This window comes from Stenella coeruleoalba (genome assembly GCF_951394435.1).
Source record: "Stenella coeruleoalba genome assembly, chromosome: 14".
NCBI classification, from domain to species: Eukaryota; Metazoa; Chordata; class Mammalia; order Artiodactyla; family Delphinidae; genus Stenella; species Stenella coeruleoalba.
In genome coordinates this window covers 42,014,749-42,040,657 of record NC_137160.1, presented here as the reverse complement: position 1 = coordinate 42,040,657, position 25,909 = coordinate 42,014,749, and the positions used below count along the sequence as shown (strand labels likewise).

The 25,909-nt window shown below is 32.8% G+C and overlaps 1 protein-coding gene across 3 annotated transcripts in view; it reads right to left on the bottom strand.

Annotated features, from left to right (window-relative positions):
- Window positions 1–25,909, bottom strand: part of CCDC178 (coiled-coil domain containing 178) — a 239,951-nt gene that overhangs the window by 138,047 nt on the left and 75,995 nt on the right. For 2 of the 3 annotated variants that reach the window (XM_079943528.1, XM_079943529.1), the window contains 2 exons: window positions 11,518–11,613; window positions 11,167–11,303 (listed from right to left, as the gene is read on the bottom strand). The exons of the other annotated variant lie outside the window; for it this stretch is intronic. In XM_079943528.1, the coding sequence (XP_079799654.1) occupies window positions 11,167–11,303; window positions 11,518–11,613 (233 nt within the window). The remainder of the gene's footprint in view (window positions 1–11,166; window positions 11,304–11,517; window positions 11,614–25,909) is intronic. 3 annotated transcript variants of the gene reach the window in all.

Here is a 25,909-nt window from a genome sequence, read left to right as displayed (position 1 = left end):
GACACTGTTGAAAGAAATTAAGGAAGAAAAATAAATGGTAAGATATCCTGTGTTCATGGATTAGAATAATTAATAATGTTAAAAAGGTCATACTACACAAAGTAATCTAGAGATTCAATGCAATCTCTATCAAAATTCTAATCACATTTTTCACAGATACAGGAAAAAAAATCCTAATTCATATGGAACCAAAAAGGGTCCAAAGTAGCTAAAGTAATCTTGAGAAAGAAGGACAAAACTGGAGGTATAACACTTCTTATTTCAAACTATATTACAAAGCTTAGTAATCAAAACACTATGGTACTGGCATAAAAACAGACACATAGGCCAATGCAACAGAATCAATGGCCCAGAAATAAACCCAAGTATATAGAGTCAACTAATCTTTGACAAGGGTGCCAACAACACACAGTGGGGAAAAGATTATCTCGTCAATACATAAATATCCAGGGAAAACTGGGTAGTCACATGCAAAAACAAAAACTGTGCTCCTATCTTGCACCACTCATAAAAATTAACTTGAAATGGATTAAAGACTTAAATGCAAGAATTAAAACTATAAAACTCCTAGAAGGAAACACAGAGAAAAATCTCCTTGACATTGGTTTTGGCAATTATATTTGGCATATGACACCAAAAGCACAGGAAACAAATGCAAAAATCAACAAGTAGAACTATATCAAACTAAAAATCTTCTGCACAGCAAAAGAAATAATTAATAAATTGAAAAGGTAACCTACAGAATGAGAGAAAATATTTGCAAACCATTTATGTAATAAGGGGTTCATGTACAAAATGTGTAAGGAATTTATATAACTCAATAGGTAAAAACAAAATAACCCAATTATAAAAATGGGGAAATGACCTGAGTAGACGTTTTTCCAAAGAAGACATAAAAATGGCTAACAAGTACATGAAAAGGTGCTCAACATTAGTACTCACCAAGGAAATGCAAATCAATGACACAGTGAGGTATCACTTCTCACCAGTTAAGATGGCTTTTATCAAAAAGACAAGAGACAGAAAATGCTCACAAGGGAAGTGGAGAAAAGGGAATCCTTGTATACTGTTCATGGGAATGTAAATTGATACAGCCATTACGAAGCACAGTATAAAGGTTCCTCAAAAAAAAAAAAAAAAAAAAAATCCCACAACTACCATACGATCCAGCAATCCCACTTCTGGTTATATATACAAGGAAACAAAGTTTCAGTTTCTCAAAGAGATGTCTGCAGCATCTGTCCCATGTTCACTGCAGCATCATTCACAATAGTAAGATATGGAAACTACTTAAGTGTCTGTCAATGGATGAATGAACAAAGAAGTTGTGAGATCACTATACATATTGATATATAGTGAAATATTATTCAAGCATGAGAAATAAGGGAATCCTGCCATTTGCAATAAGATGGATGAATCTAGAGGGCATTATGCCAAGTGAAATAAGCCAGACAAAGAAAGACAAATGCTGTCATGATTTCATTTATATGAGGAATCTAAAGAAGAAAAAAACAGAAGTCAAAGAAATACAGAGCAGAATGGTGGTTACCAAGGGCTGACAGGTGGTGAAAATGGGGGAGATAGGGTCAAAGGTACAAGCCTTCAGTTATAAGATGAATAAGCTCTGAGGATCTAATGTACAGTATGATGACTGTAGTTAATAATACTGTATCGCTTACTTGAAATTTGCCGAGTGTAGACCTTAAGACCTCAGCACAAAATTTTTAAAAAAAAGTAACTCTGTGAGGTTACTGATGTGTGGTATTTCACAAAGTTTGTCAAATCATTACATTTCACAGTTTTAATATATACAATTTTGACAATTGTACCTCAATAAAACTGAAAATTTTTTGAAGAAAATAACAGATGGGGGTGTATATAACAAAATTATACCTGAAAAATTTCCAGTACTGAAAACCAACATGGGTCATTAAATTGAAAAGTCCCACTTAGTGGTAAACTGGATATATTACACACACAGAAACACACACACCCCTAGACATGGAATTGTGAAATTTCAGAACTCTGAAATAGGAAGAGAAAATTCCCAAGTTCCCAGAGAGAAAAAATAGATTACCAACAAAGAAATGATATCCAAATGTCGTCAGATGTCGTATCAAGCAAAACTAAATGAAATATGGATAAGTTTAGAGATTTAATGTACAACATGATGACTATAATTAATAATAGTAATTAATAATAATTAAATACTGGAAATTTGCTAAGATAGTATATTTCAGGTGCTCTCATCACACACCCACATAAAAGGTAACTGCATGAGATATGTTAATTAGCTTGAGGTAATCATTTCACTATGAATATTCAAATCATCATGATGTACACCTTAAATATGTACAATAGTTTAAAAACTAAATGAAAGAAAAACTGAAAAAATCTTCAAATTAATGAGAAAAAATAACTTTGGATCTAGAATATGATACTTTGAGAAAATTCTTGTTTGAATGGGTTGAATAGAAAATGAAGTATGAGTTCAGGGGAACAGGAGCGCTTATTTGCATAAGATTTGTTATAAAGAACAGAAGGACAGAGCTGGGATGCAGGTCTGCGTTTTATCTTGTGTTTGCTTCTTTCCAAGCTGAGCAATATTAGGCAATGTTCATACACTATTAAAAGAGAAATAATAATGATTCATGGGAAAGAGGAGAAAATTGTAGGTGCAAAGCCCCTGTGTAAGAGACAACAGCATCTACTTGGCAAGTGCATGGGTAATGAGCAGAAGGGCCTTCCATTATTATATCAGAATGTGTGAAGACAGATGCAAATAGACTGGTAAGAGAAAAAGGTAATTCTCATTTATTGCATCTGTGTTCTCTATGAATTATATGGGAAGATTATTAAAGTGAGGGTGATGTGGGCATTAGGATTGAAGAGAGTAAGAAGATATGAAACAGTTGTCAGAAAAACTGAACTGTCTAGACATTTCTTGGTAGTGCTGAATGTCACTTGAGACTTATAGCCATAAAATTTAAGTTCTACTCAGGGGCAAATGTATTCCAATGCTAAAGAAACTTAAATATTAGGGCCTCTAACTGATCCCCAGCCCTTATACAGTCCTTTGAGTGTTCCTAACAGTTTTCACATGGCCATATGTTTTTGTAAAGTTTGCAAAAATGAGATATTTTAACCACAACGACTATTTTCTTTTTCTAATATAATGTATCTTCTGTCAAGTGACATTAAAATGGCTGTGGGCATTCTGTATTCATGATCTTATGTTCTTTTTTTCATAAAAAGACCTCACATTCTATAACCTTTAAGGCCCATCAAACCAGGATCCCCCCATGATGACAGAAATTAGCGCACTCATGTTTTCCTTTAGCCACAATCAGAGGTTAGGATAGTCGCTTAATTCAATGATAGGGCTTTTCAAGTCATAAAAACAAGGTTTTGAAAGTTATTTAAATGAATGCTTATTTTGATCAAATATAAGTAGGTTCTGTAAGAAAGGAAGGAAGGACAAGAAGGGGAATATACAAATATAGTAGGCATGATAGATTGGTCATCTTAAAGGGTCAAATAATTGTTAGAGTGACAGTACTAGGAGAGTAAGTAAGCTGGAGAGAGAGGTGTTGGTTGTCAGAGAGTAGACTCTTAAAACTGAGATCAGCAGGTAACTCCAATATTGGAAATGACAAGATATAGGTAAAACTGTCATAGAGGGTGGTTGGTGTGAGGTGGAAGACAAGATTATTAGGAATGTATAGGTCTAAGAACTAAGAATCCAATTTCTTGCATGTACTGAATACACACCAAATTCAGGTTTTGATCGCTTCTGAAGAGGGAGAGAATAGAAACAGGAAGGGAGATTTATTTGCAAGATTTTAATTCCTTTTTAAGAAAAGTCTAAACTAGACTAACACATTGCTGAGTAGCTATTTTGAATGGTGCATATACCATTGTCTCTTTTAATATCTGCAAAATTAAAAAATAAAAGCAAAATAGTTTAAGAATTTTCATTCAAAGGTTTGCTGTCAAAGGTTTACTGTATTTTTTTTTTTTTTAAATCATAGTCTATATCTATACTCCTATGAAGTAACTCAAATTAACAGGCTGGTAAGATATAGCTAAATAAATATAAAAATACAGTACCCTATGGATTCAATCTAAGGATTCCAGGGTATTTAACAACTTCAATAATATTCTAATTGCCATCTCTACAAATAAATCACCATCCTGTTAACTCTTGATAAACACATTTCATAAAATATACCAGTATGTCTTTATGGTGTTCAATAGGTTTTTTGCTCATTTCCCTCGATTATCAACCCCATCTTTGGATCACTGCAGTTACAATGGCATGGTCTTGCTTGAGGTACAGCAGAGCATTAGAAGTAGATATTCAGAATATTTTACAGAGCTTAAATGTTAAGAAAATGGCTATATAGAAATTCATACCACACAGTTAACTTCAGCAAACTAAATTCAAACTAATCAGTTTCAAATCATCTTAAACAAGTTCATTTTCCCTGACTTAGGTCGCTTAAGCCTGCCTATCATGTGAATAAGCAATCAAGTGAAATTATGTGCTCAAGTCAAATGTCCCAAATGTAAAAGGTCCATTGCAAATGGATGCTTATTTAAAAGACAAAATTATTAAATTATACACTGCTACTGCAAGGTAAGTAATCATATATCATCACCATCACCCAAAGGTCCTGCAAATATTTGTTATGCACATAGTACTGAACAAATTTTGTTAAGTATGGCATCTTTTTTTTAACGTTGCCATTTTTAAAATGAACTATATATGAACAATAGATCATATACTGAATTAATTATGTAATTTATTCAAATAGTATAAGAGTTGGGAATGGCATCAAATGGTGAGACGGTGGATACAACAGTACAAACTGGGGGAAGTTTCATGCGCGTATTCACTAGATGTATGAGTGCCAATGATTTGCATTAAGAACTTTCTTACTATTATTTTTGAACTTAAGGAAATAAAAGGAAGCTGGGACTAAGGGGAAGGTGATTCACATAAATGGTCGAATAAAAAAGAAAAATCAAAGAAGAGTGTAAAAACAACAGAGCTCTTTTGAGAAAAGCAATGGCTATAGCCAAATAAAGAGATGCAGAATTGAATAAAGCAATAAGCTTGACTTTTTTTTTGAAGTAGTTAGTAAATGTGTCCAGAGCCTGCTGTAACACGTCAGAAATAGGAACCAAGACTTGCCAGTGGAAGAGGAGAGGCAATGTTACTAAGAAGAACATAAATTTTGGAGTCAGACAGACCTACATTCAAATCCTGATTGCTCCTTATGTAATAGGGGGGTATTGAGGATAATATACACTGTGCTTGCATACATTGAGTAAGGTAGTAATAATCAATACGACCCTTGTTTGTAGAGAGGGGAAAATAAGTTACCATGACGAGAAGCACCTGGGAAGAGTTAATGTCTGAGTTATTGTATGAATGATTTAAAAAACAAGTGATTTAATAGTGTTTTTTTTTAATTAAAAAGTGTTTAACAGTATGGATCTTCATTATAGTGCTATCTGGTTAAATGAGATGAAAGACGATGAGAGAAAAAAATACAAATATAAGAAAAGGTAAATAACCATTAATATTGCTGTGGAGCAGAAAAAGCACAGATAGATGTGCTATCAGAACATATAGCAGAGAGAATAGAAGCGCAGACACTGAAGCAAAAAAAGACACAAGGTTAAAAAATGTTTATATTCAGCTCTCATTTGTTCATTAAGATATTTATTTAACACGTATTGAGAAAGACACAGACACCCACGCACATGCAGACACACACAATGCCTGCCAGCAAGGAGCTCAGCTGAGAGGAGACAACAAATAAGCAAGCCAACAGTAACTGTGCCTAGTGTGATAAGTGCTAGGAGAGAGTTAACCAGGGAGAGTTACTTAATGGATACTTGTTGAGCACTGATTACATGTCAAGTGCTACCCTAAGTGATTGGGGTACAAAGATGAATTAAAACAAAGGTTGCCAGTTTATATTCTCATGAAAGAAAAAAAAAAGAGACATGAAAAAGATATTCCTCTGCAATCCTAAGTACAATAATGGAAGAAGCAGAAAAAGCAGTTAATACCACCTTGGTTTGTAGAGAGGGGAAAATAAGTTACCACGAGGAGAAGCATCTGGGAAGAGTTAATGTCTGAGCTATTGTATGAATGTTCAATTAACCATATTTAAAAAACGAAGCCAAAAAAAAAAGAAGAGGAGGAGGAGGAGAAGGAGGGGGCGGGGGAAGGAAAAGAAGGGAAGCAGAGGAAACTAGAGACAAAGACTGCAAAGACTGAAGCTTAAAACAATATGAGTTTGAATATGTAACCATTTTAATAGGCTAGAACATTAAAAAATCATGGAAGGGAGTAGTAAGAGATGTCTGGAGCTGTGAAGGTGACAGATTACTGTTTCTAATTTATCAGTCTGGAAGCTTTATCCTATAGCTGGTAGGGAGCCTCTGAAAATTTTTAAAGCTTTTGAAAGTAAATAATAATTCATCCTTTGTAGATAAATTGTACCAGTGATGCTCTATATGCTGAATCTGAGGGCTCACACTTGGAATGAGGTAGACCAGTTGGAAGCCTATTTAATATTCCAATTAAGAGACAACTAGGACCTGGTTCATTTCATTGGTAATTGAAACAGACAGAAAGGAAAGCACCTACTGGAGACCAACATCTAAAAGACAGACTTAACAGAAGTTGGTAAGATGTTGGCTGTAAGATGGTAGAGAGGGATAATAGGATGATGCCTGAAACAACCTACTTGATAGATAATGGTGTCAAGATGTGATGTTGGGGGAGAGGGTAGATATTCAAAATGATACTATCAGGAGAAATAAAGGATGTGGGTAGAAATTAAAAAGTAAAGTAAAAATATGATACATGTTAAAATAATGAGAGTAGGTAACATTCCTGTGATAGGGAGTAGATCAAGAATGCAAATGGGCTGTGTTTAGAATTCTGAGCTAATCTATCAGGGGACCAGCAGAGATAAACGAGGGTTCCTAGAAAGAACAGCTTCAGAAAGTTAAAAGAAGAATCAAGAGCGTGGGATTTTGAACCTCAAAAAGAGATAGCCACAAATGCTTGGGTCACATAAAGAAAAAAAAAGCCATGCAACAAGACTAAAAAATATCCTCCCTTAGGAAGGGAGGTCCCAAACCTTACCTCATCCAACTACCACTAAAATGATGTCTTTAAAAGAGAAATCTGACCATACGAGATTTTTAGTGGATTTCCATACTCTTCAGCAGATTCCAAACCCCTTAAAATGATTCATTACCTGACATTTAGTTCCCTACCTTCAATATCTGTCCCTGCCTGCCTGCCACACAAAAACACATGTGTACGAATTTATGCACGTGGGTGCGTGCACACACACACATATACACAAACACAAGTTAGGTAAAGCACTTGCTCTGAGCTCCAGCTACACAGTCAAAAGTACAGCTCTGTGAACTCACCACACTCTTACCTGTGCCCTAAGATAATTTCAGTTTTAATGTTAGATCTACTATTAACGATTATTATTATTAGACTAACATGTTAATAAGCATATTTGAGTGTCCACTAAAGGCCATTTAAACTGAAGTCAAATTAAATTCTAAAAGATGACATAAGAAAAATCCTGAATCAAAATATAGAAAATCAGGTTTCAAATGCCAGCTGTGCTAGCTGTGGGAATTAGGTTAGCTATTTTGCCTCTCTGAATCCTAAATTCTTTATTTCTTCCTTGGAAGCACACAATAATTGTTTAGAGAAAGTAGAATTCAAGAGAGGATGTATAAATATTCCACCTCCTTAGTGATCAGAGAAATGGAGTTTGAAACAGTATTGAGAATATATTTTTTCATTTACTGTATTGCAATAGATTTTTTTTAAAACAATAGTAGTACTTAATGTTAGCATAAGTGCATCACAAAACAAGCTCATGAACTGCTCAGCTTCAATAAGTGGTATATTTCTGGAAAGCAGTTTTAGAGAGGGGTTAGAAATTTTAAAATATTATAGCCAATCTACTTCTATAAATCTACTTAAAAATTTTAAACAGCAATGATGCTAAGATTTCTGAACATAATATATGTACTTACAGTAAGTCATAAAAATAAAAACCTGAATATAAAAATTAGAGTAATCCTGGCAAAAATCAAGGTTCACTAATATAACAGACTTTTGTACAGATATTTAAATGATGTATTTGAAATTTGTATAACAATGTGACAAAAAATTATGGGAATAAAATCAGAACACACGTTCATCAAGAATGAAAAAATCAGTAATATATTAACAGTATCACCTCTATCTATTGACATGATGTTAGGTTTTCAATCTGTTTTTGAACATTTTACACTTTCTTTTCTACACTAAATATGCATTATAATCAAAGGGATAAAAAGATCATACAAGATACTTTTGCTCTGAATGCCCTGGAAATTTGATAAAATGGAGCTTGAATATCATGGTTTGGGAAACGAAAAAAAAAGTCTGGGCATATCCAAGGACACAAATTGCAAAATAGAACCGCTTTCAAAAATATGAGGATGCAAATGATTAACTCAACTTTATCCTAGGACTCAAAGATTTTCCACAAATGGTTTCCAGAAGAAAATGGACAACACACAGTAAAGATAGCCAAGAGCACAGGGAAAAGAGACAGCAAAAGCATCAGCTAGAAGAATTATATACAGAAGTAGATTACAAAGACTACAGGTATTTACATTATTGGATACAGATTATAAAATATTCATACTATGTTTAAGCAGTAAAAGATAAGCTTTAAGTATTTGCATCAAACAGGGAATCATAAAATGACTTAGAAGATTTGGAAGAAAAACAAATGAAATTTGGAAATGAGTAATTATTTTTGCATCTATCTGTCTATTTTCTTTCTCTCTCTCTCTCTCTCTATCTATCCATCCATCCACCCTAGTAAGAGACTTGAAAAAACAAGATGAATGGCTGATTATGTGCTCACATATTGCCTCTGTCCTTTGTTTTCTCTTCCTTTGGAACATCACGTAGGTATGTGGCAGATGTGACTCTTGCCTGCACATCTCTTAATCTCTCCTTCATGTTACAAACTTTTCACTAATTCTCTGTTCAGCACTGTGTAATCTGCTGCTAAAATCATCCATTTAATTTTTAGTTTCAAGTACAAATTGAGAAAAAAAAATAAGTGACATCTTAAGATGTTATCTGAACAAGCATAATGCATACTATGGAAATCCTCTACAACCAGGGTTGCTACATTCCCGTTGCCTGTGATAGACTGTACTAGTGTTCCCAATTGTTCATTATCTCTCTTTTTAACAGGATTAGACTTCCCACCCAGTTGACATTGGGCCTGGCCATATGACTTGCTTTGTTCAGTGGAGTGTGAGCAGGAGTAACATTTATCATCCTGTGGAAGCTACAGAGCCACTGAGTTATCTCACTAATGCACTTGTGCTACCAGAGCAACATGCCCTAGAAAGATTCCATCCTTCACCCTGCATCTGAGAAGTAGAAATTACATGAATCACACACACAGCAGACACAGCGAAGCTGCAGTACCAAGTAGAAATAAACCTTTATACCACTAAGACTTGGCAGGTACTCATTGGTGCTGGATAATGTAATAAAATGTAACTCTCACACTCTTCCTTTTCTCCAGAGCTGTCTCGTCATTAGCTTACCCACTCTTCAGATTTTTCTTCGCCTCTGGTTCTCTTTCTTAATAAAATAAAGTTTACAACTACAATTTTAGGTTATCCTTTAGAAAATAATGTTCCTTTTGCTTTCTTTAAAAAAGTGTATTTAACACACAGATAAATTTTACAAATGGTTTCATTCTATCATCCAAAGATAAAATAAGCACTAAGAAATCTTACCAAACTTCCTACACAATTGTCCAGTATCATCATCACCTCTCTCCATTCTTTCCTCTTTCCCTCCTTTCAATAATTAATGATGGATAGCATAGTACATGTCAGGAACTATGCTTGACGATGAGAATTCAATGATGAAGAAAATATGATCATGGCTTATGTCTGCCCTCATGGATCTTCCCATTTGTTGAGGAAGATGGACACCAGTCAAATATTTACAGACACAAAGCTGCAAATATGACAAGCGATATGAAGGGAAAAATGTATGCCATATACACACATAATAGAGGAATTGGATATAACTAGACAGTCAATGAAAGCTACCCAGAACTGACTTCTCAGCTGTAATCTTAAAGATAAGTAGTAATTAACTAGGTAGAAGGTGGAGGAAAAACATTTATTGAAAAGGAATTAGCATAAAAACACCTTAAGGGCTGGGAAAAAAACGTGACAAATAGGAGAAATTGAAGTAAAGCCGTTGTATTTGAACCAAATAATAAGGCTGAACCAGGTGTGACAGGAGACTGCAGAGCCAGGCATTCCTGCCTACTCAGGAACCTTGTGGGGTTCGTTAAAGAGGGGCTTTTGTTCCCTCACCCCTGCTAAAATTAATGAAAGTATGAAGGGAAACGGATAATACTTGTGTTAAAAAAATTAAAAGAAAAAAGAACACACCTACCACAATGTAGATAATGGATTAGAAAGGGAGCAGTTATTGCAGGTAAACCAGCTTTGGAAGGCAGCTATGCTCACCACTACACCACCAACACTGCACAAAACCAGCTTTGGAAATCACCAGTTCACAAGTTCATGCAAGACATGATAATAGCTTGTACCAGAGTGCTGGTGCAGTATTGAAACAGATAAATTAAAAAATTGTTTAGTATGTGGAACATTTCTTGTTAACATGTTGAATATGAGGGTTGAAACAGAAAGGGGAATCAAGAAAACTCATAAGTTTACGAGCTAAGAAATCTAGTTTAGTAGTTTCAAGGAAGAATTGAGTACTGACTGAAGGAGATCACGAGCTTGGTTAGACACATTTTAAAGTATCTTTAAGTATAAGAGAATATGTTCAAGGGAAGTGATATGAATTCCTTTTCATTATTTTGATTTTTCTAAATGGATTCAGAATGATAAAAGAGCAACATTTGGGATAGAAATAAAACTTAAGCTAATTATAAGGACAAACACAAACACCATCATACCACCCCAGGAACACAAAATGAAGTGATTTATTATATTTAACATATTAGATATGCTATATAAGAATGAAAATCATATTTGCAATATTACCTGTCACTGATATAACCTAGTATAGTTTCAATATCGATCTCAAGTCTTCTATTTTCTTCCATCAATTGAGAATATGCTTTTGAGACATCTGAAGAATCTTTTGCGATATTAGAAAGCTCAATATCCCATGTTCTTTTCTTTAAAAAAAGCATCATTTATACATGTTTAAGTAAAAATGATTTAAAATAAAAATTACTAAAAGTAATTTCATTATTACACATTGTTTTTTCTTTTTGAGTGAAAAAGAAAAAGAAAAAAATGTGTAATAATGAAATTACTTTTAGTTTTATGAGTTAATACTTGGGAATAGAGAATGGAGCTCTAGTGGGAAATAGGGAAATATCAACTTACTGTGGCATAAAAATTATTAAGTGTTTCCAAACATTCATTTTCACAATTTTTTTTCTTCCAGACTAGTTGATCATAAACTCTTTTCAAATCTTCTAGCTAAGGAAAAAATACATACACACACACACAGTAAACTACGGAGCTTTCCACTCTTCTGTAAAGTAAGAAATTATCTTTCAAATTATGCAACTATAACATAATATTGATTAAAATATTATAAAATAACACCATAGGCTGTTTTCATTTATGAAAATTGATGCAAGAGTCTGAATAAAATATAGCAAAAATCAAGTCTAACAGTATACAAATGCATAATCATGATAAAATAGAATGTATTTTAGTTATAAGAATTGATAAAAATTCAAAAATTTAAATCTTTGCTCTCACCAGCAAATTAAAAAAGAAAATAACATAAATATGGCCAACACTCCACAAAAAAGCCATTTGATAAATTCACTATCTAGTTTCCATAATTTTTAAACTAGCACAAGGACAACACACCCAAATATAATATAAAGAATGAACATAAAATATCAAAATAAATCATAAAATACTGAACCCATGTCCACTGAACTCAAAACATGAAACCAGATTATCTTTCATCACCATTGTTATTAATCCTGTTTTGTGAAATTTAGCTAAATGCAAGTAGATAATGAAACTAAATTTTACTAGTATAATATTGAATATGAAAATGTAATGTCTTCAATTTTAGATGAGATGACTGAATACCCAGGAAGACAGAAGATTCTATTTAAAACTACAATAAATGATTTTTGGAAAAAAGTCATAAGGAAATTAATAGCTTTTATCTATAAGAGTAATAATCTGTTAAATATATTGTGACAATATTTAAAAGCTTTTGTCAAAAATATAAAGTATCTGGAAATAAATTCAACACAAAAGGGAGGACCTATAATACAGCAAACAAAAATTCTTATTTAAAAGCTTAAATCAAGAAAAAATGATATTTCATAGAAAGGTTTAATAGGATATACTGTCAGTTACCTCAAAATTAATATAAGACATGATAAAAAGGAGTATTCTCTTTGAAACTTCATGAAATGAAATTCATATGGAAGAAAAGGTATGTAGACTAGCCAAGAGGTATGTGAAAAATAAGAATAATGTTGGAAACTCGCTACCAGATATTAAAACATCTTATAATACCATTACATTAAGGAGTATTTATTTTTGGCATTACAATAAAGAACAGAAGGAAAAACAAGAGCCCAGAAATAGATCTAATGGTATTTGAATTCAGTGAGAGACAAATCATTTACTTTAATTAATGGATTGGAAGAATGTAGAACCTCTGTTTAAAAAAGAAAAACAAAGTTATCTTTCTACTTCACATCTAACTCACATTATAACAAAAATAAATTTCAGATTAATAAAAACCTAAATGCAAACACAAAACAGTACAAATTATTAATCAATATGAGTTTATTTGTATAATCTTGGGCTGAAGGATAATGTCACCTTGTCAAGTAAACCAAGATTTGTTGACATGTCTGATGGCATATTTTACAAAAGTTGTGTGGAAAAACATACCATAAACAAGAATGAAGGAAAATAAGACTGAGAAAAACGTAAAATAAAACCCCAATTTTCTGACATATAGTCCTTATGAAGGGTATCAGTAGACATGGTGCATTAAGAATATCTGAAAACTCTTCTCCATAAAGGTAATGAGAAAACTGGCCAAAAAAAGAGTCAAAATCAGCGTTTTTCAGAACTTTGGAAATTAAGTGAAGGTTTCCAGCAAATAGGGAGCACCTATTCAAGATCAGTCTAATCTGAGTAAGAGGTATGAGCTTTGTAGTGTTTTAACTTGTCCTACTCCAGGTCCATGATAGCCTTGAACAGCACACGTTTGTGGAGAAACCCATCAGTTGGGCAGCCACCAGAGGGAGCAGAACTGATCTGGAATGCTTTCAAAGCCTCATTATCACAGAACTGTCATTATTTGACCTGTCTGGTGGTTTTTTGCATGACTCCATCTGCGAGGACATCTGTACTTTCTTGATACAGAGCTCTCCCAGTACAAAACATCTCACGAGGAAATTTTCTCCCAAGCCATGATTGTCAAAATTTTAAGTAGCACAGGCAATTGATTAACTTTGTGGCCACCTGAGACAGTAGACGATGATTGGGACAAACGGTAAACTAACCGTTAGACTATAAAACAAGTCACATTAGATTTTAAAAGATTAAAATTATATAAAGTATCTTCCCTAACCACACAGGAATGAAATTAGAAATCAGTAACAGAATCAAATTTGGAAATACAAAAACATGTGGAAATTAAACAATATACTCCTATATAACCAACAGGTCAAAGAAGAAATCTCAAGAATTAGAAAATACTTTGAGATGAATGAGAATTAAAGAACAACATAGTAAAACTTTTTGGATAAAGTTAGAGCAATACATGTATACCTGTTAACGCCTGTAATAAAGAAGATCTCAAGCCAATAATCTAATTTTACATCTAAAGGAAACAAAAAGTAGAGCAAACAAAACCCAAAGCAAGTAGAAGAAAGAAAACAATAAAGTTTAGAGTGGTAACAAATGAGTCCTAGTATACAAAAAAATAAACAACAACAATAACCTAATAAAACCAAAAGACAGTAATTTGAAAAAGTCAAGAAATTTAAGAAAACTAGATACACTAAGAAAAAAAAGGTCAAATTACTAAAATCAGAAATTAAAGAGGGGACATTACTATTAACCTCACAAAAATAAGAATGATTATAACGGAATACTATAAATCATTTGATGCCGACAAATTAGATAAACAAGATGAAATGGACAAATTACTAAAATGACATGAATTACCAAAACTGACTAAGAAAAAATAGAAAACCCGAATACATATATAACAGGTAAAGAGATTCATAATCAAAATCTTCCCACACAAAAAAAGGCCAGGAGTAGATTGCTTCACTGGTGAATTCTACTAAATGTTAAAAGATGAATTAACAAGAGTTCTTCAAAAATTCTTAAAAATTAGGAAAGAAGTATTCTATGAGGCTATATTACCCAATACCAAATTCTGCCCAAGACATCACAAGAAATAAAACTATAGACCAATATCACTTGTGAATATAAACACAAACATCCTCCACAAAATAGCAGCAAACAATCTAGTAATATATGAGGGATTATACACCACAACCAAGTAGGATTCATGTTGGGAATGCAAGATTGTTTCAATATGCAAAAATCACTTAATGTAATATACTGTATTCATATAATACAGAATCAAATTCACCTGATCCTCTCAATGGATATAGAAAAGTTATTTTACATAATTCCACACCCTTTCATGATGAAACCACTTAACAACAACAACACAAAAAACCCTACAAAATTTCCTCAGCCTGATATAAAAGTGTATGAAAAACAAACATTATACTTAATGATGAAAAATGAATGCTATCATCTGAGATCAGGATGTTTGCTCTTATCATTTTTAACATTGTACTTGAGGTTCTAGCCAGAGTATTTACGCAACAAAAACAAATAATCTGGTTTCCATATTGGGAGGATAGAAATAAAAGCATTTGTATTTGCAGATTTTCAGATCTTATACATAGAAAATCCTAATGAATCTACAAAAAAAACCCCTACTAGAGTCTAGTATAAGTTTAGCAACTTGCAGGGTATAACACAGAAAAAGTAGTTTTATTTCCATACAATAGCAATTAACAATCCAAAAATGAAATTAAGAACAAAAGTTCATTTACAGTAGCATCAAAATTAATAAAATTATTAGGAATAAATTTTACTAAAAAGTGCAAAATTTATATACTGAAAACTATAACACATAGTTGAAAAGAGTTGAAGAGGCTTAAATAAATGGAAAGACACCTTTGTTCATGGATTAGAAGATGATAATACTCCTTTAATTGATCTACTGATTCCATGCAATCCCCTTTCAAAATGCTAGTTTACTTCTTTTCAGAAATTGACAAGCATATCCTAAAATACATTTGAAAACCCAAAGGTCCCAGGATAGCAAAAACAATCTTTGAAAGAAAAAAACTGAAGGGCTCACACTTTTGGATTTTAAAACATCCTACAAAGGTACAGTGATCAAAACATGGTAGTACTGGCACAAGGAAAGACATACAAATCAATGGAATAGAATTCAGAGTCCCTAAATAAATCAATGACTGACTGAATTCAACAAAGGTGACTAGATAATGCAATGGGGAAAAAATAGTGTTTTAAAAAAGTGCTGTTGGGAATACTGGATACCCTCATGCAAAGAACGAGTTTGGACCCCTTACTTCATACAAAAATTACTAAAATTGGATCAAAGACCTAAATGTAAGAATTAAAATGATAAAAATATCAGAAGAAAAGATAGACATAAATCCTGTGACTTTGGTTCAGGCAACAGTTTCTTAGATATGACACTTAAAGCATGGGTAACCAAAGATAAAATAGACAAATAAGACTTCATCAAAGTTAAAAACTTTTGGGCTTCAAGAATTGTCAAAAGTGAAAAGACACTTTACAGAGTAGGAGAAAATATTTTCAAACTACCTATCTGATGAGAGTCCAATATCCAGACTACATAAAGAATACTTACAACTCAATAATGAAATGTCAACTGAATTTAAAATGGTCAAAATATGTGAAAAGACATTTCTCCAAAGGAGATAAACAAATGGAAAACAAGCACATGAAAATTTTTTCTATATCATTAGTGATTAGGGAAATGCAAATCGAAACCACAAGATACCACTTCACACCCAATAGGATGGTTTTAATAATAAAGATAGACAATACCAATTATTGCTGAGGATATGAAGAAATTAGAACCCTCATAGATTTCTGGTGGGAATATAAAATGTGGCAGTCACTTTGAAAATAGTTGGCAGTTCCTTAAAATGTTAAACATACAATTATATTGTATGTTTAGTATAGTATAGTATGTATAGTATACATGTATAGTATGTATAGTATAGTATGTATAGTCCCAGAAATTCCACTTCTAGGTATATAACCAAGAGAAATGACAACATGTATGCAAAAACTTGTACATCAATGTTAATAGCAGCATTATTCATAATAGCCAAGAGGTAGAAACAGCCGAAACACCCTTCAACTGATGAATGGATAAACAAAATGTGATATATACATACAATGGAATACTATTCAGACATAAAAAAGGAATGAAGTACTGATAGATTCTACAACATGGCTATGAAATGCCCAGAAGCAGCAAATCCATAGAGACAGAAAGTAAATTTGTTGGTTGCTAAGGACTGAGGGGAGGAAGGAATTGAGAATGACTGCTAATGGGTATAGGGTCCCTTTTGGGCATAATTAAAATGTTCTAAAATTACATAGTGGTTACAGTTCCATAAACTTGTAATATACTAAAAACCACTGAATTATACAATTAAAATACAAGGCCAATATTTCTAAGAGGCAACAAAATCCTGAAATTAATGACAAAGCAAATAATTCAAAAGAACATTGTTTTTCAAACCATTTCTGAATCCTCTTTATTATTTTATTCACATTTACATACTATACCACCTGTACTATTATACATTTAACAATTTTCTTAAGTCAACTAACTTATTTAAAAAAGAAACTATTGTTATTGTAAGTTAAAATCCAATATTATATACCATAAAGAGTAACTTTAAAAATAAAATTAAAAACGATTTCATGAAATAAACAGCTAATATAAAAATTAAAAAAGTAGTATTAAATGTATTCAATTTACCAAAAGAAATACTAAATATAATTTTTAGAAGAATTACTATCCATAATTAAAGGAATATTTGGGCTGATGCTATAACTTTAAGGTGAGAAGTTCAATAAATTATAAGATGATTTACCTGTATATAAATTAACAAGGTAATTGAACGTTAGACTTAATTTCTAAACCAAATGAAAATAGACTTTTCATAAATGTTTGTTTCAAGAAGCCTTTGAAATATTTTCCAAAAATTTTCTTCATAAACTACCAAATTACTTAGCGAAGTGATATTCAAGCTTTCATACCCACTCATTACTATTGCTTAGTAAATAATCATGAAAAAGCTATTAATCAAGCTTTTTAGATACTGCAACATATTTTGAATGCATTTCTCAGATAAAGTTGTAACCAAGTCATTAAGAAAATGAGACACATCTAACTTGGCATGATTAAAGGGTGTATTCTATGGCTTCAGTTTTGTTGGATTTATTTTTTTCCCCTAATGTGCAATACTTATTTTAAATTTATATTAGGACATTTTAGGTTTTTGAATGAGAAAACATCTTTGTGGTATATCCTAATCTTTGATGCAGTTCTCAATCATAAAAGTCATGTAGAAACATGAATTTTTTACCCAAGAAGACTTGAAGTTCTAATTGAATTAATAGGGAGTGAGAAGTTTTCAGAAAAGCCCATATTAAAGATTAATGGCTGATCACCCATTTACAAATCTGAGAGCACGTAAGTGTATTTGGTGGTTTGAACTAATTCAGTGAATAATTTTAACAACTTCATGAAGTACTTCCCCTTAATCAACACCTTAAACCCTAATCTCTCTTGTAGATTATTAACATATTAAATTAACACACATCTAGTTGTTCAGATGAGATAACTGAGTATCTAAAAGGTGTAAAGTGAAGGTCACAACCAGAATGTGGAGGAGAAATCTGAGTCCAACACTCTATGATAGATTAAAACATTAAATGTTGCTTTAAATGAATTGCTTTAAAAATTCTCTACCTCATAAGTCATCGTAGAAATGCAAATTTAAAACCACAGTAGGATAAATTCAACAAAAGCACAATAGTTAAAAATAAATAAAAGATAATATTAGATGATGCTATTAATCTGAGGCTGGAATTCTCATACATGGTGGTCTGAATAGAAAAATGTATAACAATTTTGGGAAAAAATTTGGCATGATCTGTGAAAACTGAACATATGCATATTTGGACAAGTAATTCCCAACATAAATGAATACATAATTTTAATGAGTATTTTGACAGTCTTGGTCTGAAAAACTGGAAGGACTGAATTGTCATAAACTCAAATGCGGAAGGCTGAAGGTATAATGCAATTGGATATCAAGTTTGATTTTCGAAAAGTTAAGCTTGAGAAACCCACTAGACATCTAAATGGAGACTGGGTTGGCAGTTACATATACAAAGCTTATAATAAGAGGATAAGCCCTTGGATTCTCAAATGTCTGGAGTGTGGAGAGAGAAAGAGAAACCAGTAAAGGAAACTGAGAACAAGAATCCAGAAAAGTATAAAGAAACAAGAATAGTATGTGTTCTTAGAGCCAAGAGAAAAAAGTTTCCAGAGATAAGGGTATAACCAACTTGGTTAACTGCTACATGTAAGTTAAAGAAGATAAGAACAAAGAAACAATGATTAGATTTAGCAATGTGGAAATCACTGTTGACCTAAATCAGAGGTATTTTGGTTGAATGGTGAGACAAAAAAGAAAACTGGAATGTGTTTAAGAAAGGATGGGATATTATGACCAAATGAGATTTATTCTAATAATTCAAGGTTCAACATTAGGAAATCCATCAATATAATTCACTGTATTTATAGAGAAGATATTACATGAACATATCCCCAAACGCAGAAAAGGCTTGGCAAAAATTAACATCCATTCCTGATTTTAAAAATAGTCAAATTGAAACTGATAAATACTTTTTAACATAATAAAATGCATATTGAATCTTAAAGCTGGCCTCTTACTTAAGGGAAAAAACTAGGAGCAATCCCATTAAGAGAAGGACATAAAAAGGATGCCCATGATCTTTACTATCATTTAACACTGTACTTCATGTACTGACCAATGTAAACAAAAGACAAAAAATTAAAAGGCATAAAAAATAATGAAGGAATAACCATATCTCTCTTTGAAGATAAAATAATATCTTCCCTGGAAGATTCCAAGATAAACAATGACAAAACTACCATAAATAAATTTTAAATCAGTAAATTATTATAATATGATACACGTATATATATATATTTTCCATTAGATGGTAGAGCAGGTCTATCTAAAATCTTTTTAGATAATCACTTCCTTATTTTGACTATACTGAGGTGGTTGGGAGGACAACATCCTTAAGTTTCCTTCTAATTTAAGGGATATGTGAATCACACCCTTCTAAAAGGAACTTAAATTAAAAGTAATTGAATATGTGTCTTTTGGTTGGTGCATTTAATCCATTTACATTTAAGGTAATTTTAGATATGTATGTTCCTCTTACCATTTTCTTAATTGTTTTGGGTTTGGTCTTGTAGATCTTTTTCTTTTCTTGTGTTTCCCACATAGAGAAGTTCCTTTAGCATTTGTTGTAAAACTGGTTTGGTGGTGTTGAATTCTCTTAACTTTGGCTTTTCTGTAAAGTTTTTGATTTCTCTGTTGAATCTGAATGAGATCCTTGCTGGGTAGATTAATCCTGGTTATAGGTTTTTCCCTTTCATCACTTTAAATATATCCTACCACTCCCTTCTGGCCTGCAGAGTTTCTGCTGAAAAATCAGCTGATAACCTTATGCGGATTCCCTTGTATGTTATTTTCTGCTTTTCCCTTGCTGCTTTTAATATTTTTTCTTTGAATTTAATTTTTGTTACTTTGATAAATATGTATCTTGGTGTGTTTCTCCTGGGGTTTATCCTATATCGGATTCTCTGTGCTTCCTGGACTTGGGTGGCTATTTCCTTTCCCATGTTAGGGAAGTTTTCAACTACACTCTCTTCAAAATTTTCTCAGACCCTTTCTCTTTCTCTTCTTCTACTGGGACCACTATAATTTGAATGTTGGTGTGTTTAGTGTTGTCCCAGAGGTCTCTGAGACTGTCTTCAATTTTTTTCATTATTTTTTCTTTATTTTGCTCCTTGGCAGTTATTTCCACCATTCTATATTCCAGCTCACTTATTCATTGTTCTGCCTCAGTTACTCTGCTATTGATTCCTTCTAGTGTATTTTTCATTTCAGTTATTGTGTTGTTCATCTCTGTTTCTTCGTTCTTTAGTTCTTCTAGGTCTTTGTTAAACATTTCTTGTATTTTCTTGATCCGTGTCTTCATTCTATTTCTGAGATTTTGGATCATCTTTACCATCATTACTCTGAATTCTTTTTTCAGGTCGGTTGCCTATTTCTCTTCATTTATTTGGTCTTGTAGGTTTTTACCTTGCTCCTTCGTCAGTAACATATTTTTTTGTCATCTCATTTTTTTTGATGGGTGGGACTCTGTTCCTATCTTACTGGTTGTTAGGCCTGAGGCACAGATTAGCTGAATGGATACAAAAACAAAATCCATATATATGCTGCCTAAAAGAGACCCACTTCAGACCTAGGGACACATACAGACTGAAAGTGAGGGGATGGAAAAAGATATTCCATGCAAATGGAAATCAAAAGAAACCTGGAGTAGCAATACTCATATCAGAAAAATAGACTTTGAAATAAAGACTGTTACAAGAGATAAGGAAGGACACTACATAATGATCAAGGGATTAATCCAAGAGGAAGATATAACAATTATAAATATTTATGAACCCAACATAGGAGCACTTCAATATAAAAGGCAAATGCTTATAGCCATAAAAGGGGAAATCAACAGTAACATAATAATAGTGGGGGACTTTAACACACCACTTACACCAATGGACAGATCATCCAGACAGAAAATAAATAAGAAAACAAGATTTAAATGATACAATAGAGTAGATAGATTTAATTGATATTTATAGGACATTCCACCAGAAAGTGGCAGAATACACTTTCTTCTCAAGTGCTCATGAAACATTCTTCAGGATAGATCACATCTTGGGTCACAAATCAAGCCTTTGAAAATTTAAGAAAATTGAAATCATATCAATCATCTTTTCCAACAACAATGCTATGAGACTGGGAATCAAATACAGGAAAAAAACTGTAAAAAACACAAACACATGGAGGCTAAACAGTGCACTGCTAAACAATCAAGAGATCACTGAAGAAATCAAAGAGGAAATTAAAAAAATGCATAGAAACAAATGAAAATGAAAATACAACGACACAAAACCTACGGGATGCAGCAAAAGCAGTTCTAAGAGGGAAGTTTATAGCAATACAATATCACCTCAAGAAACGAGAAAAATCTCAAATAAACAATCTAAGCTTATGCCTAAAGCAACTAGGGAAAGAAGAACAAGAGGAACACAAAGTCAGTAGAAGGAAAGAAATCATAAAGATTAGAGCAGAAATAAATGAAATAAAAATAAAAAAAACAATAACAAAGAACAATAAAACTAAAAGTTGGTTCTTTCAGAAGATAAAATTGATGACCCTTTAGCAAAACTCATCAAGAAAAAAAAGGAAAGGATTCAAATCAATAAAATTAGAATTGAAAAAGAAGAACTTATGACTGACACGGCAGAAATACAAAGGATCATAAAAGACTACTACAAGCAACTCTATGCCAATAAAATGGACAACCTAGAAGAAATGGACAAATTGTTGGAAAGATACAACTTTCCAATACTGAACCAGGAAGAATTAGAAAATATGAGTAGATCAATCACAAGTAATGAAATTGAAACTGTAATTAAAAATCTTCCAACAAACAAAAGTCTAGGACCAGATGGCTCACAGGTGAATTCTATCAAACATTTAGAGAAAAGCTAACACCCATCACTTTCAAACTCTTCCAAAATATTGCAAAGGAAGGAACACTCCCAAACTCATTCTATGAGGCCACCAACACCCTAATACTAAAACCAGACAACAATACTACAAAAAAAGAAAATTACAGACCAACATCACTGATGAATATAGATGCAAAAATCCTCAACAAACTACTAGCAAACAGAATCCAATAACACATTAAAAGGATCATACACCATGATCAAGTGGGGTTTATCCCAGCAAAGCAAGGATCCTTCAGTATACACAAATCAATCAATGTGATCCACGATATTAACAAATAAAGAAATAAAAACCATATAATCATCACAATAAATGCAGAAAAAGCTTTTGATAAAATTAAACACCCATTTATGATAAAAACTCTCCACAAAGTGGACACAGAGGCAACCTACCTCAACATAATTAAGGTCATATAGGACAAACCCACAGCAAACATCAATCTCCGTGGTGAAAAACTGAAAGCATTTCCTCGAAGATCAGGAACAAGACAAGGATGTCCACTCTTGCCACTCTTATTCAACGTAGTTTTGGAAGTCTTACCCAGGTCAACCAGAGAAGAAAAAGAAATAAAAGGAATATGAATTGGAAAAGAAGAAATAAAGCTGTCACTGCTTGCAGAAGACATGATACTATACATAGAAAATCCTAAAGATGCCACCCGAAAACTACTAGAGCTAATCAATGAATGTGGTAAAGTTGCAGGATACAAAATTAATGCACAGAAATCTCTTGCATTCCTATACCCTAACAATGAAAGATCAGAAAGTGAAATTAAGGAAACAATCCTATCTTCCATCACAACAAAAAGTATAAAATACCTAGGAATAAACCTACCTAAGTAGGAAAAGACCTGTACTCAGAAAACTATAAGACACTGATGAAAGAAATCAAAGATGACACAAACAGATGGAGAGATATACAATGTTCTTGGATTGGAAGAATCAATCTTGTGAAAATGACTAGACTATCCAAAGCAATCTACAGATTCAAAGCAATCCCTATCAAATTACCAGTGGTATTCTCACAGAATTAGAACAAAAAATATTACAATTTGTATGAAAACACAGAAGACTGCGACTAGCCAAAGCAATCTTGAAAAAGAAAAATGGAGCTGGAGGAATCATGCTCCCCAACTTCAGCCTATACTACAAAGCTACGGTAATCAAAACACTATGGTACTGGCACAAAAACAGCAATATAGATCAATGGAACAGGATAGAAAGCCCAGAGATAAACCCACGTACCTATGGTTACTTGATCTATGACAAAGGAGGCAAGAATATCCAATGGAGAAAAGACAACCTGTTCAATAAGTGGTGCTTGGAAAACTGGACAGCTACATTTAAAAGAATGAAATTAGAACACTCCCTAACACCACACACAAAAATAAACTCAAAATGGATTAGAGACCTAAATGTAAGACTGGACACTATAGCTCTTAGTGGAAAACATAGGAAGAACACTCTTTGAAATAAATGACAGCAAGATCTTTTTTGATCCACCTCCTACAGTAATGGAGATAAAAACAAAAATAAACAAATGGGACCTAATGAAACTTAAAAGTTTTTGCACAGCAAAGGAAACTACAAACAAGATGAAAAGATAACCCTCAGAATGGGAGAAAATATTTGCAAATGAAGCAACGGACAAAGTATTAACCTCCAAAATATACAAACAGCTCATGGAGCTCAATATCAAAAAACCAAACAACCCAATCAAAAAATGGGTGGAAGACCTAAACAGACATTTCTCCAAAGAAGACCTACAGATGGCCAAGTGGCACATGAAAAGCTGCTCAACATCACTAACTATCAGAGAAATGTAAATCAAAACCACAATGAGGTATCACCTCACACCAGTCAGAATGGCCATCATTACAAAATCTACACACAATAAATGCTGGAGAGGGTGTGAAGAAAAGGGAACCGTCTTGCACTGTTGGTGGGAATGTAAATTCATACAGCCACTGTAGAAAATAGTACAGAGGATTCTTAAAAAACTAAAAATAGAACTACTATGTGACCCAGCAATGCCACTGCTGGGCATATACCCTGAGAAAACCATAATTCAAAAGGACACATGCACCCCAATATTCATTGCAGCACTATTTACAATAGCCAGGACATAGAAACAACCTAAATGTCCAATGACAGATGAATAGATAAAGAGGATGTGGTACATATATACAATGGAATATTACTCAGCCATAAAGAGGAATGAAACTGGGTCATTTGTAGAGATGTGGATGGACCTAGAGACTGTCATACAGAGTGAAGTAAGTGAAAAAGAGAAAAACAAATACCATATATTAATGCATACATGTGGAATCCAGAAAAATGGTACAGATGAACCTATTTCCAGGGCAGGAATAGAGATGCAGATGTAGCGAATGGACATGTGGACACAGTGGGGGAAGGGGAGGGTGTGATGAATTGGGAGATTAGGACTGACATATATATACTACCAGGTGTAAAATAGATAGCTAGTGGGAACCTGTTATAAAGCACATGAAGCTCAGCTCAGTGCTCTGTGATGACCTAGATAGGTGGGATGCAGGGGGCAGGAGGGTGGTCCAAGAGGGAGGCGATATATGTATACATATAGCTGATTCTCTTCCCCATACAGCAGAAACTAACACAACATTGTAAAGCAATTATACTCTAATAGAAAAGTAATTGAATAATATTTTTAACTTATATCCAAAAATATTAACTAAAATTTTAGCAGTGACATAGACTATAGGCTTTTTTTCTAACATATACAAAACTAACACAACAATTAGAAAATAACTGAATTTATAAGATTGCAGCATTGTTATCCTTTAAAGAATACTATTGGAAGCAACCAATATTTACAATAGTTAATACACAGGAATTGTCTCTAAGAGCAGACAGTGGAGTACATGAAATCCATTGGACGATGAAGATAATGTTTACAAAATCACAATGGACTGTTTCATCTAAAAGTTAATCATAAGGCACCAAATGCATACAACAGTGATTTTAAGTCTGTGCTATTTATTGCAATGCCAGTAACTTTTCTTAGCTATTTCACTCGTCAATTATAACATTTCCAAAATCTATCTGTTTTATCATATAGATAATGTTTGATAAAGACAAAATCAAGGAATTTTCATTCCAAAGAATAAGTAACTTAAATCACAAATGATATCAAGGGGAAAACCCCCTAGATTTAAAACAATGTAAACACCAAGAGTCATTATGTAGTTTTGGTTAATGTTTTAAGTGATGAATCAATGCCAATATCAACAACATTTGAAGTTAAGTAAAGAGTAAAATAGTATAACCCACATCTTAAATTGTTGCCATAACAAGCTCCAGTAGATAATACCTCTATAGGATTAATGATATGAAAGCCAAGAAATTTAATTAATGGAAATATTGTCTTTAAAAAAGTGAGCTGAGCAAAGGGCAAAGTTAAAAGTTTTCAGAATTTTGGAAAATGTGAAAATGCAGGCAAATTATTTAAGACATCAGAAATATAAGGCATATGATTTTTACTTGAACTTCTAATACTATACCACGATTCAACTTTCATTATTTTTCCATCACAATATTTTTTGTTAAAATTAGTAGTTATGTTAATATTTTAAAGTTTTAGAGACATTTATAACAGCTTTGTTTATAATACTTAAAAAATGAAAACATACTAAATGTCCAGTAACAAGGGACTAAGAGACTCTCAATGAT